At 39.9% G+C, this 13,943-nt stretch overlaps 1 protein-coding gene across 5 annotated transcripts in view; it reads left to right on the top strand.

Moving 5' to 3' along the window:
• The window catches only part of atp8a1 (ATPase phospholipid transporting 8A1), a 147,987-nt gene that overhangs the window by 118,304 nt on the left and 15,740 nt on the right, over positions 1-13,943 (top strand). For all 5 annotated transcript variants that reach the window (XM_056257316.1, XM_056257313.1, XM_056257317.1 and 2 more), the window contains 5 exons: positions 3,681-3,755; positions 5,401-5,523; positions 10,414-10,492; positions 13,481-13,542; positions 13,879-13,935. In XM_056257316.1, the coding sequence (XP_056113291.1) occupies positions 3,681-3,755; positions 5,401-5,523; positions 10,414-10,492; positions 13,481-13,542; positions 13,879-13,935 (396 nt within the window). The remainder of the gene's footprint in view (positions 1-3,680; positions 3,756-5,400; positions 5,524-10,413; positions 10,493-13,480; positions 13,543-13,878; positions 13,936-13,943) is intronic.

Raw genomic sequence — 13,943 nt, 5'->3', positions numbered from 1 at the left:
TACTCAGTATTTGAGTAAGTATAACTATCTCACCTTATTTAAAGTGTAACCTAATTTCTTGGAAATATTTATTTGATTTAGTTGTCTTTTTATAATATCCCTTTTTTATATTTCTCTTGCACAGTATAAATTGTGTTTTTCTGCTTGAAAATATGTAGCTGCCTTTTATATTTTATGAAGCTTTGTTTTGAATAGTTGGGTGTTTATGGTCTCTAGCCTGATGGGATACCAGCTAGTGGGGACCTGTGTGAGATACCAGGCTATCTTGAATAAGCATCCCACTGGAAAAAAATGAGCTAATACCAGTTTAAAGTGGTCAAGCTGGGATTTTTACAATGCAGTAGCTTGTTTATTGCTGGTCTAAGGTCTGCCAGCTTCGCACCAGCTGGACCAGCTGCCATGTTCGAGAGCACAGCTAAGCTAGTTTTAGCTGGATTTTCAAGTAGAGACATGGTAAAGGAGCAAAGAGGTGCTGTCTTTCTCTTATTCTCTTTTCCTTCGGGTCCTTCCTGCCCAACCTTGTACAGAGGACGCGGGTGGAATCACTGATTTAAAAATTCCCTGAAAAATACGACAAGAGCCCCTCTGGACAAGTCTCATGGGGACAAACACGATCTCGTTCTCTCTCACACACACACACATCTCGCTTTTTCAGATTGTGCAGCGGAGGGTAGAGGGCAGTCACACCTCCACGCCAAACCACTCTGAATGAGCCAGAGGAGGAGAAGAAAGAGAGAGCCCTCCACACTATGTCCTCGCTCCCTAATGAGCAAATCAATGAATCTGTCTCATTGAAGGAAGCTGGAGAGAGGGGCACTCGCAGGACCCAGAGGACCAGGCCAAAACGCTCTCTCATATGCATGTACTGCTGCTCATGAATAGAGGCTTTATTTTGACTTAGCACAACAATATCCTGCAGCCCGTAGCCCCTCAATGAAGCAGACTCTCATTAATTCAGCTCTCTGACCCACCTGTTTGACTACCAGCATGCTGTTGGCCACTACTATGTGGTGTTTCGTGTGGCCTTTGATCAAATTGTGTATGTGAGGGATTTCTCAAGTCCAGAATTTGCTTGTGAGGACGAAAACAACGTAATGTGTGATGTGACATTGGTAATTTATTCATGTTGCTGTGTGCAAAAGGTTTTCAGAAGCAGAAAATCTCTTTTAAAAACAATATCACGGTAGAATGCACCTGATGGAAAGGAAAATGGGAGTTGGATCGGGGGAGTGCGGCCAATCCTCCTCTCTTCCTCTCTCTCTTTCTCTGCGAAGCGGCCTGAGGGGAGGGGTGACAGACATTTGTTTTGGGAACATTTTCACGCATTGGCTCGCTCTATTAAATGAGGGGCTGTGTGTGTGTGAGGACCGGCGGGAGCTGCAGTCGGAGGGGGTCCTGTCAAAGCCCCCCAAAATTTGTAGCAATTCACGCTTTCATAATGGAGTTAAATCAAGCGAGGAAATGTCCGCCTGCCCATGGCACTGCGCAGTAATCCTGGGGTCTGCTCAACAGTCGAGCCTCTCACACACATCCACACAGATATTTCCACAATAAATGTGGTCCAAAATACAGCAGAAAGCAAAAGTGCTGCGGTGCTGCTCAAGATCTGGGCTTTGACTCAAGTACCGTATCATCACTCATCACTACTTTGTATTCATGAAAGAATCCTGAAAAATAATCATGTTTGGTTTCCACTAAAATATAAAGCAGCACAACTGTTTTCAACTTTTTTTTAGCATCAAATCAGCATATTAGAATAATTTCTGAAGGATCATGCGACACTGAAGACTGGAGTAATGATGCTGAAAATTCAGCTTTGCCATCACAGAAATTAATTACCTTTTAACTATATTAAAATGATGTACTAATTTTAAATTGTACTAATATTTCAGAATACTTGCAGTCTATTTTTGATCAATTAAATACCGCTTTGGGAAGCATAAGAGACTTGTTTTATGAAACATTAAAAGAATGTACTGCCCCCAAACTTTTGGTGATTAAATTAAAGAATTTAAATTTTTGGAGAACTGTCTTATTAAAATTGTATGTCCAATGACCCTTTGTTCTGCCATATCTGATTTGTCTTCATTTTTCCATTCTGACACTGGATTTTTGATTATGACTGCTTTTATCCACTCTAAATTGCTGTCTTTATAACAGCTGCCGTGTGATATTATCACATTCTCCAGTTTCTAGATGACTATGACAGAGTTATGTGCCAGACAAGTTGAACTGATAGAGGTATTAAGTGATGAACTCCATCTCCATGGCATATGGTTTAGATATACGTTTTTTCTCTCTTCTCCTTTTCATTTGTGGTCTTCTCCCTTGTCCACCCTTAAACTGAATAACTCACATCTTTCCTTTTTTTAAATTGTTAAATCTAGTCCTTTTGCACTGTTTTTTGTACAGTTTTAAATTTGTGTTGTGTGATAGAAAGTCTGATCTGTGATCAGTTGTTTCTGCTATGAGACACTGGGTGGGAAAGCTGGTACGAGCCATTCTGATCCCCTCTGGCTGAAGTCATGGGATCTGTTGAAGTCTCTCTCTCTCTCTCTCTCTCTCTCTCTCACACACACACCTCCGGCACTAACGCCCAGGGCTGTCCGCTGAGTAATGATGTGTTAAGTCTGGGTTGTGGCTTCGCATGACAAGATAGTGGAGCTTCTCTATGTTTAGATGTTTTGAATACCGTAGCAGTATGTTTGCTATAGCAGGAGCTTAACTGTTTTTACATATCTCACAGCTGTTCTTATTGATAGTAGACTATTAATCTTTTCATCAAAATATACTGTAATATTTGTTATTCCGTTTATTTATTTATTTAAATATTTATCCAAAAAGTTATTTTAAAACAAAGTATTGAATATATTTTTTATCTTTTTAAAGTATTTTTTATTTATTTGTATTGGTCTATATTTGTTTGTTTGTGTTTCTTTGCTTGCTTGCATACAAAAAAAATATTATATTATAAAAATGTACAACAGTATTGTTTTCAATAGTGGTCTCTGACTTTTGGTCCCCACTGTATATATGAAAAAGAGACCCAAAACTTAATTTATCCTGCAAGACTGATCTTGGAACAAACCATTTGCAGTGATCCAGTGTATGAGACTGTAGAAAGGCCTGATGGGGTCAGTTCACTGCCGGTTTCATGAGAGATCACTCTCTCTTGGGTAATTTCGAGCACAGAGAGGCCCCACAGAAAACAACAGCCATCGATCAACCTAAATTAAAATCCGCTAGGAGCCAGAGTTAAGCTCACACAAAGTGGGGAATATATGATTAATGATGGTATATATTTACCTTTTAGTCACACATTTATGTAGTAATGATTATCATATGTTCTGTCATTGCCCTTTTAATATGTTACCATTTCCTTTAGGACAACCTGGGAAGCATATAGTTTTCTTTTCTTTTTTGTCAATGCATTTCATTACATGTACTAAAAGACTGGTTTTGTTTCTTGTTTTTGAATGCTTTTTTTCTCAATTGTATTCATATTTATATATTTGTAAATTCAATATTATTATTATTAAATATACTTTTTTTTTTAATGTAACATTTTTGTAATTTTCTTTTTTCGGTTATAATGTGTTTTACCTACGAGTAAAACTGTGAATCCTGTTTTAAATATTGACATGGGTCATTTACCATTGTGTTATATTTTTGTCTTTCAGATCTGGTTTGCGTTTGTGAACGGCTTCTCCGGTCAGATTCTCTTTGAGCGCTGGTGTATCGGCCTGTACAACGTGGTAAGAGTGTGCGTGCATGTGTTTGCGTTCGCACATCTGTGTGTGTGTGATTTACTCTCCCTTCTTCATTACTGTGAGAGGGAATGTGTTAAAACGCCTCCCCTGTATCGCTCAGGCAAGAAACTCATTAGCCGCGGCACCCCAGACGGCTCCTTTACTGCGGCCCATGTCAGCGCCATCCTGAAAAATCTCCCTCTTATTTATGACCGCTTGTCAAGTCCATATTCCCTCCGTGCGCAGAACTATGTCCTGAATGTGCTGCAACAACAGACTCTCATGCCCGAAAGAACTGCGTTAAACAGGTCAGCGGTGGATGATAAAGGAACAGGTTGAATCCAGCCACATTTAAATACACACACATGGCCGTTTGGGTGGAGTCCGATGAACTGGGCTGCCTTAGGGTTTAGTGATAGGAATTGATCCTGTTAATTAACATGTTTTCAACAGGATGGAAAGTTATTCAGAAAAAAAAAAATGCTTCGGGTGGAGTACATTTTTCCATCTTGCATAAACAATCGAAGATACGCAGCAGGAAAAATGACTTGGCCACCCCGACTCGCTGATTGTCCCGAGAAATTATTTCTTTACGCCTGAACAAAGAACAAAATTTGAACACTGCTTCCCATCAGACCCATGTAATGGATCATTGGCGTTGTGAGGCCCGTAACAACTCGGCCCGGTGCATTCTCTCTTTATCTGAGAGGGGAGGAATTCCATCACGTCAGAGGGGGTCTGTTGGATGCAACAGGCCGAAACCACCCCTGAATGGAGAAGCCCAGCAGACCATGTCAACCACAGCCAGGCAGCTCCAGCTGGGCCAATGAGAGACACTTACAGCTGACCCCGCAACCCTCTCTGGACCATAATACCACCCCTCTCGCTTTCAACAGCTGCTGCATGCAGAAACGTTAGAGCACCGCAGATAAGTGAAAGCATCCAGGAGATCTGCTAACAGGCTGCAGGCACAGTGGCAGATGTTCGTTCAGAATCATTTTTGCACATGGAGCGAGGAGCGCAAATATGATAAATGCCAGAAAGTTGCATGCTCATTGAGCTGCACCAAGCAAGCAAACGAAAAAGACTGACAAGGGAAAATGTCTGGTGCTCAGACTGGAAAATAGTCCTTTTTGACTGCTTTGAATTTTTAGGCGTTTATTTTTTGGGGGGAATTTTTCTAATTTCTAATTTTTCATTTTTCTTTCATTCATCCATTCGGTTTTCTTTAATTCGTTCATTCGGTTTTCATTCATTCGTTCATTAATGTATTTAGTTTTCATGTATTCCTTCGGTTTACTTTCATTCAGTAGGTTTTCTTTCATTAGTTAATTCGGTATTCATTCATTCAGTAGTTTTTCGTGCATTCATTAGATTTTCGGTTTTCGTTCATTCATTCGTTCGATGACAACATTTGACTAATATCCTAGGATATCATCTCAGGGGTGGGGGCAAACAGTAGTCTGAAATACTATTGAATTACTGTTTTACAGTTTTCTAACTGAGTACAATTTATTTTCATTATAAATTATATTATTTGCGTGATTAAACATTGTTTCATTTGTTTAGTTTCCAGATTTTTAATGTGATTTTTGGACCTCATCGTATTTCTTTTAAATTCTTACATTTTCTGTGATTGTGTATTTATTAGATCTTTACGGCTTTGCCTCCTCTGACTCTTGGCATCTTCGAGCGCTCCTGCAGGAAAGAGAACATGCTCAAATACCCTGAACTCTACAAAACCTCCCAGAATGCAATGGGCTTTAACACCAAGGTAAATACACAAGCGAAAAAAGCATGCCATGTAAATCTAAGTTTAGCTGAATCTCCATCAGTGATTGTGCTGAAGAGATTAACAGAGCATTGATTGGGGAATGATTTAAATACCAGATAAACATATTTATAATTGTAATGTATTAAAGATTCTTAAAACATAAAGCATGAGGTAATGAATCTAAATAAATGTCTAAGTAATAAGCTAGTGATTTTGTGAATTTTCATTGATGATGATGACCCTGTAGACAGGTCATGCTGTGTAGTACACTTTGCTGACCTGTTTGGCGAACAGTTTGGCACCCTGGCTAAAAACACCACCGAACAAACAGATCCTGTTACGACTCTCCACACCATAAAACAGCAGGTCAACAGCAGGACCATGTTGGTTTATGCATTCATTAAACTCTCCCTCTCTATCAGCCTTTCTACTTATCTGAGATGTCTTTGAGTGTTCATCTCCCTTTTTAGATGGTCATAAACTATTTCAAGCCAGTACGAATGTGAAGCTTTATCCACAGTATCTAATATGTTTGCATATGAGGATACTCCTGATTTAGTCTTTCAAAATTATGAACTCCGCCTCAATGTGTGAAATGTCAATGTGAGAATAGAAGAGTCAAAGTTTTATCACATTTCTACTTTTTATGGACATTTACTGGATCTGTAAAGCATTATTTGTATTAACAATGTTTGTTAATGTTTTAGATGTTATAAGCTACTGTAGATGTTTCCTAGTAAAATTATATTAGACTTTCTTTGTGCAAATCCTTCAACATTCTTCCTCACTTTCAGATGCCTTAAGTCTATATAGGACAATTATATCTCCATCCTCTCTAGGTGTCTGTGACTGCTGGCTTTGCGTCTCTCTGTGTTAATAAAGCTGTCTGGTCTCCAGCCCGGCGTGTCTGCGCTGGTGTCACCTCTCAGCACTGCTCCACAGGCGTGGAGACCCATTTACCACCACACTGTCACGGATTACACACAACACAGCCCCTGGGGTCAGGAGGGAGAGAGAGCGGGAGACAGATTTACTGGCCATTTGTAACACAAACACCATAATTCTTACTTTAATTGTTCAATGGGGAAAAAGCTTTAATTTGAAAGACTATAATATACAATCAAAGTAAGCCTGGAAACAGAAAAATAAAGTGAATCATCAGTAACAGAACAGGATCTTGATCTAAAAAACAATTTAATTGTATACATTATATAATTGAATATAATAGACTACTTTATTTTCTCTATAATGGAATAATGAGAACCAAGAGATGTGCCTGGAAAAAAGAAGCAAAGACAGAGTTAGTGGTCATTTAGAGGACCGTAATGGAATCATCTGTGGAATAGCGCTGCCCGATTTGTGAACCAAAGCTTTTTTCTATATAGAGCAATACGTGTATGATCTCAATTATGGCTGTTACAAAAACTCTCTTTCCTATTTATATATTTAAGTAAAAATCTGATGTACAAATAGAAGTGTTCATGTAGACTTTATTGGAGATATTAGACATAGACATGTGCGACTTCCCTGTTTCAGATTTCTACGTCATCTGTGTACAGAACAGACACTTTATTTGTTAGTTAAGGCTACGTTCGCACGGTCAGTTTTTGGGAATGACAACTGCATTTACTTGCAGGTGTGAGTCTCGAAATGTCCCGTTCACACAGCAACTTTCAATAGCATTTCGAATAGTGTCTGTATGAACGTGAATGCTGTGTTAACGTAGCCCAAGTCTCTGTGGAAGCAGAGAGAGAAGATCATGTATTAGTTTGGGGAGGAACAAAGGATGTGAAATATTTAGGTTTTTGCCCAGTGTCCCTTTCCACTTTTAATTACTAAAGTCTCCCTAATAACAGCAAAGCCCCTCGTAGACCCCAGGATGTCTGGTATTGCACTCATTCAATGCACTGTATTCTCCATCCATCCCTCCCTCCTTCGGCCTCTTTCTCTCTTCCATTCTGTCCCCGTCTGGCTTTATTTGTAGCCCAACATAGTTGGAGAAGGCTTATTAGGGCGTCTGGCAATAGTTGGCGTAAAATAAAGTTTATCCTTTCATGCTAGTTTAAGCAATTAAGCTGTCACACAGAACACAGCGCTTTGCTTCAGGCAGGACAGACGGCCATTCACACCTACATTCTTAGGAACATGCTTAGAAACGGAGGAGTTTGGGGCCACCCTGTGACAAATGATTATGAACGTTTATTGATTTCATTAGCATTCATTGCAGGACTGTGTGTGTAATGTACTGGGCGAGGGAGAACAGGTAGTTCTCCATGGTACTTGGACCATGTTTTGTTTTGGATTGTTTGCTTGGGCATTGCTATGTGGTTGCTAAGGTGTTCTGAGTGTTTTTTTAGAATGACTTGGTTGCTTGAATGTTCTGGATGGTTGCTAGGTCAAAAGAACAAAAGTATTCTCAAGTCCCACTTTTAATGTAAAGGTGTGATCACATTTACAGCACATTTTTGTGGGCAAAATCCTCAATAGGATTCCACGCAAACTGGATTTTCGCCACGCAGCTTTTGCAACAAATTGTTCATGAGAATTCGGACGTGTTGATAGAAAGCCGCTTTGTTTGTGCTTCATACATCACAACACTGTTGACCTTTTTTGCCTGAAAATTTCGCTAATGTATCCGCATTAGCGCACCATGATTTTTTTATGTGTGTGTGTGTGCTTTGGTGTTTATTGCCTACTATGGAATTAGTGGTGTTTGCCAAGGTCATACTAAAGTTTCGATTTTCACAAAGAATAGGAGGGGTGTGCCACAAGTGCCCTTCTGCGGGTGTAGGATGAGCCCGACTGTCTGAGGGCCGGAGCCCTGAGCTTTGTTTTGCTTTGCCGATACCAGAGGTGAGAGGGTCAGGGCATGGAGGCCAAGAGGTCGTACGGGGCCTCTGTGAAACAACACAGAACAAGACAATCTCAGGGTATTTCTTTTTTTTTCTCACTCTCTCCATTTTCTTTCATTTCTCTTCATCCCATCCCCCTCAAGAGATTTCATGGCCGCCACACACTGTTAGCTTTGGAAAAACTTGTGATAGTGGTGTTAGCGCAAAGGAACTGAGTGTTAACTTACAGATTTTGAAATTCGGTATTTTTAATCAGTACTTTTCTGCTAGACTTAGGGTTACCACCTAGTGACACTGAAGTAATGGCCGCTGGAAAATTCAGCTTTGCCATTAAATGAATTATTATATTTCACAATATTACTTTTTTTCTTACTGTATTTTTCATCAAATAAATGCAGTCTTGGTGAGCACGAGATTTATAGATCCCCAACTTTTGAATGAAGTGTGTGAGATATTTGATTTGTTTGAGTAACTTGTTAACATTCCCATTTGTCCACAGGATTGTTTATTTAACATTTGTTAACACAAAATACACATTCTATTAAATGCTACTTCTCCTTTACGGTGATTTTAAAATGATAGTTTATCACTTAAAAATGAAATTTGTGTTGGTGATTAAATAATTTCAGACTCTATTATAGACTCACACAAATCTATTATATGAGTTTTTTTACAAGTCCTTGTTCATAGAAATAATAGTGTTGGAGGGACATTAGTGTAGAAGTTGACACAGTTTCACTTTATTTTGATGGTCCCTTTAACACATTCTGTTGACTAAGTAACGTTGCACCTTCATGTCTACTAACTTTAAAGTATTAGTAGATTGTAGGGTTAGGGTTAGAAGAAGTTGGCATGTACTTGCAAGTTAGCAGATTGTCTGTTGGAGGACCATAACAATAAAGAGTTAGCAGATATTAACAGTCTACTAATACTCTAATGAGAGTTAGTTGACATGTAGTTGCAAAGTTACTTATAGCCAACAGAATGTTTAAAGGGGACCATAAAAATAAAGTGATACCGTTAACAATTTAAAAAAAAACTATTCCTTTTTAGCAACTGTGAATCATTTTATGTTTGAATTAAAAATAACCAGTTAAAAGGATTAATTAATTCATAAATTGGACCTCACTGCCATGCAAATTTGGTTCATTACAATAAAATAAAAAAGTCATATGGAGAAATTTTGTTTTTATTTATTTTTAGTGAATTAATTTTAAAATGAAATTGACCTTTTAATACCTTTGACTTTCTCTCAGAACAAATATTATGCTGTTTTACTTATAAATATGGTAATAATCTGTTGTGTCTCTGGGCAGTGAACGGTCTCAGTCTTTGCAGAGGTGAAAAGAGCAACGCTGGGGGGGGGAAAATACGGGGTTTGGAAACTAGACCTGTGACGTGCCTGATTTCATTCGACTGCTGTTTCATGCTACATCGCCCATTAGTGTTTTGATTGGCCATGTCTTTGCATAATGTAAATTCAAAACAAGGTGGTTTTGGAGGAGGATATTTGTTTAAATGGCACATCCAAAGTCCACACGCCCATGTATACAGACGCGGACACTCAAAGACTTCATGTCGTACCTGTGTAAGCGATAGTTTTTCCATGCTCCCAAATAACCATGCACTGTAGCGACACACTCATACATCTTAATTTCTTAAACTTGTCTGTGTTTGTACTAAAATGATCCATGAGGATTTGGGTTTTTTTCGTAACTCACAAAGGAACGATTGGGGAAATTCGATGAGGCAACTAACTGCTGGGAAAAAGAAGGGATGGCGGAAAAACACCCCTTACTGACATCTCTCATATAGTTGGTGTGCCTTCCTCTCCCTCTTTCTTGGTCTCTCCACACTCACAGGATATACAAAGTGTCTGTCAGCGGGGTAGCCATTGAGCAGGGAGGCCTGACAAACCTTCCACTTAGCCTAGCGCTGAGAGCGCACAAAGGCCCAGGGTCAGGGGTCACCGACAGGGTTAGGGTGGCCTTCGTCTTTCTCATGCCTCTTTTTTTTTCCCTCCTCCACTCTGCTGCAGGTCTTCTGGGCTCATTGTCTGAACGGCCTGTTTCACTCAGTCATTCTCTTCTGGTTCCCCCTCAAGGCCTTCCAACATGGTAAGCACACACACACTCACACTACTTTTAGTTTTTTTTAGTTTTTTTGAGGTCAGTGGGTGTCATAGTGAAAGACTGGCCTACTCTCGCTTCAGCTTAATTACTTCTCATTGGCCACCATGAATATCTCAAGATCATTTGCTCCTATACACACACACACACCCTTTCTCCATATACACATACTCCGTCAGCAATAGTTAATGCAAAAGCAGCGGTTTTAAAAAATATTCTGATAACTTTATTAATATACTGTAATGAATAGGAATGAGGGATCTGGCTGTTAAGCTTCAAAAAAGGATGCTTGTTAAACTTGAGAACTACACTCACCTAAAGGATTATTAGGAACACCTGTTCAATTTCTCATTAATGCAATTATCTAATCAACCAATCACATGGCAGTTGCTTCAATGCATTTCGGGGTGTGTTCCTGGTCAAGACAATCTCCTGAACTCCAAACTGAATGTCAGAATGGGAAAGAAAGGTGATTTAAGCAATTTTGAGTGTGGCATGGTTGTTGGTGCCAGACGGGCCGGTCTGAGTATTTCACAATCTGCTCAGTTACTGGGATTTTCACGCACAACCATTTCTAGGGTTTACAAAGTATGGTGTGAAAAGGGAAAAACATCCAGTATGCGGCTAGTCCTGTGGGCGAAAATGCCTTGTTGATGCTAGAGGTCAGAGGAGAATGGGCCGACTGATTCAAGCTGATAGAAGAGCAACTTTGACTGAAATAACCACTCGTTACAACCGAGGTATGCAGCAAAGCATTTGTGAAGCCACAACACGCACAACCTTGAGGCGGATGGGCTACAACAGCAGAAGACCCCGCCGGGTACCACTCATCTCCACTACAAATAGGAAAAAGAGGCTGCAATTTGCAAGAGCTCACCAAAATTGGACAGTTGAAGACTGGAAAAATGCTGCCTGGTCTGATGAGTCTCGATTTCTGTTGAGACATTCAGATGGTAGAGTCAGAATTTGGCGTAAACAGAATGAGAACATGGATCCATCATGCCTTGTTACCACTGTGCAGGCTGGTGGTGGTGGTGTAATGGTGTGGGGGATGTTTTCTTGGCACACTTTAGGCCCCTTAGTGCCAATTGGGCATCGTTTAAATGCCACGGCCTACCTGAGCATTGTTTCTGACCATGTCCATCCCTTTATGGCCACCATGTACCCATCCTCTGATGGCTACTTCCAGCAGGATTATGCACCATGTCACAAAGCTCGAATCATTTCAAATTGGTTTCTTGAACATGACAATGAGTTCACTGTACTAAAATGGCCCCCACAGTCACCAGATCTCAACCCAATAGAGTATCTTTGGGATGTGGTGGAACGGGAGCTTCGTGCCCTGGATGTGCATCCCACAAATCTCCATCAACTGCAAGATGCTATCCTATCAATATGGGCCAACATTTCTAGAGAATGCTTTCAGCACCTTGTTGAATCAATGCCACATAGAATTAAGGCAGTTCTGAAGGCGAAAGGGGGTCAAACACAGTATTAGTATGGTGTTCCTAATAATCCTTTAGGTGAGTGTAGATCAGTCTGGATTGTGAACAAATCATTCATAGGTTTCGTGAAAGTGATCCGGTGATTCATTTAAAGATTCAACTCAACAGAATGACTCACAAATCACTATTCCTCTTGCTAATGTGCAAAAGAGAGCTAGGACAGATGTTGTGATTTTCAGTCATTGACCTGTATTTTTGGTCTTTAAATTCACCCAAATCTATCATACACATTCAAAGACTTGGATTGTAGCTTTCAAGTCATATGGACTACATATATGGTGTTGTTTTGACATTTCATACCTTGACAGTAAATGAGACCATTTTCAATTTTTTTTTTTTTTTTTTATAATTTAATAAATTGCTCTATGGTCTTTACATGTCTTCGTAAGTGTAAGCATGCATAAATGAGTGTGTCAAGTATGTGAACCGAGTGTGTGTGTGTGTGTGTCAGCACAAATATCTGGCTGACTACAGGACCACACAGTCAGAATCAGACCTGCTCTTTAAACAAAGCACAGGAGAGACTCTGACTGACAGACTGTCAGCACCACACACACACACACACACACACCTTCCTGATCCACATGTGGTGTCCGTTGTGTTTCGCTGTGCCAGAGTGCTGATGGTTTTGGATCATCCAGAGCGGAATCAAAGAACTTACAATCAAAGTTGACTATTGCTCCTGCAATAAACCACACTGGCATGTGTGCACTTTTGTGTATGAGTTTCCCAGATTTTAAGCAACCTTTACTATTTAATCAGAGATGTTTGCAGAAGCAGTTAGCACGAGCCAAAAACTATCATCATAAAAACTCTAGAAAACCAAGCTTGACTCTACGGTCAATTAATCCTCAATGATTTGGGGAAATCCTCTCGAAAACCTCTGTATACGGCTGTCATCAGCTCCTTTAACACCCACCTTTTATTCACATGACCATTAGAGCACAGGTGTGTCATGTGAGAAGGATGAGTTTGTTACAAGCTTGTTGGTACAGATTAAACTTGCATAAAAGCTTTTTTGGCCTTTTGCCACTGAGTATGGGAAATGGAGAGAAAGGTGGAAATGGGAAACATTGTAAGTGAATTCAAATTTGCATAACCCACATCAGCATCACAGCTCCACTAGACCATTGATCTGACCCTAGATGGGCATAAAAGTTTTGAAGAGAATTAAAAAAAAAATCTAAATTTTTAATTCTAACCAATATTAAAGAAAAAACACACCATCAACAGCATTTGTAGCATAATATTTTTGATTTAATACTTTTTGGTTCCTTTTTGGGTGGTTTCTTTTAATGTAAACAGTCTTTTTCTGGTATTCTTGTCTTTAAACGTGAGCATTAGAGCCCTCTTGAGCTCAACATCTTAATAGAGTATTATCTAGCACCGTCCCTCTGACCTGTGTATGTACGCATGTGTGTTAGCATGTGATCCTTCACTCTAAAAGCTTTCTTGTTGATTCTCCTCACAGATACCGTCTTTGGAAACGGAAAGACACCAGACTATCTCCTCTTAGGCAACATGGTTTATACAGTAAGTGCATTTGGGCCCTCAGATCCTCACAAAGCACCTCTGTGTCCTGCCCGTCGCCTGACACTTTGTCCCGGTTGTCCTGCTGTGAAATGTTCCTTCTGTGCTGAGTCTGGCTGCACTGAGGATTTTCACTCCCTTTTTGCCAACTTTTTATGCTCACTGTTTGGAAGTTCCTGTCAACCGACTGTCTCTCATTAGGTCTTGGGTCTTTATAATCTAATCTGTTTCTGTGTATATGCAAACTCAGATAAGAACATGTCTCTCTCTCTCTCTCTCTCTCTCTCTCTCTCTCTCTCTCTCTCTCTCTCTCTCTCTCTCTCTCTCTCTCTCTCACAGTTTGTTGTGATCACGGTGTGTCTGAAGGCTGGGTTGGAGACGTCGTCCTGGACCATGGTGAGCCT

The sequence above is a fragment of the Rhinichthys klamathensis genome, unplaced genomic scaffold, assembly GCF_029890125.1.
Source record: "Rhinichthys klamathensis goyatoka isolate OS25496 unplaced genomic scaffold, OSU_Roscu_1.1 h1tg000136l_1, whole genome shotgun sequence".
NCBI lineage: Eukaryota > Metazoa > Chordata > Actinopteri > Cypriniformes > Leuciscidae > Rhinichthys > Rhinichthys klamathensis.
Note: the sequence above shows the minus strand (reverse complement) of the source record. Positions and strands in the feature narration are given on the sequence as shown.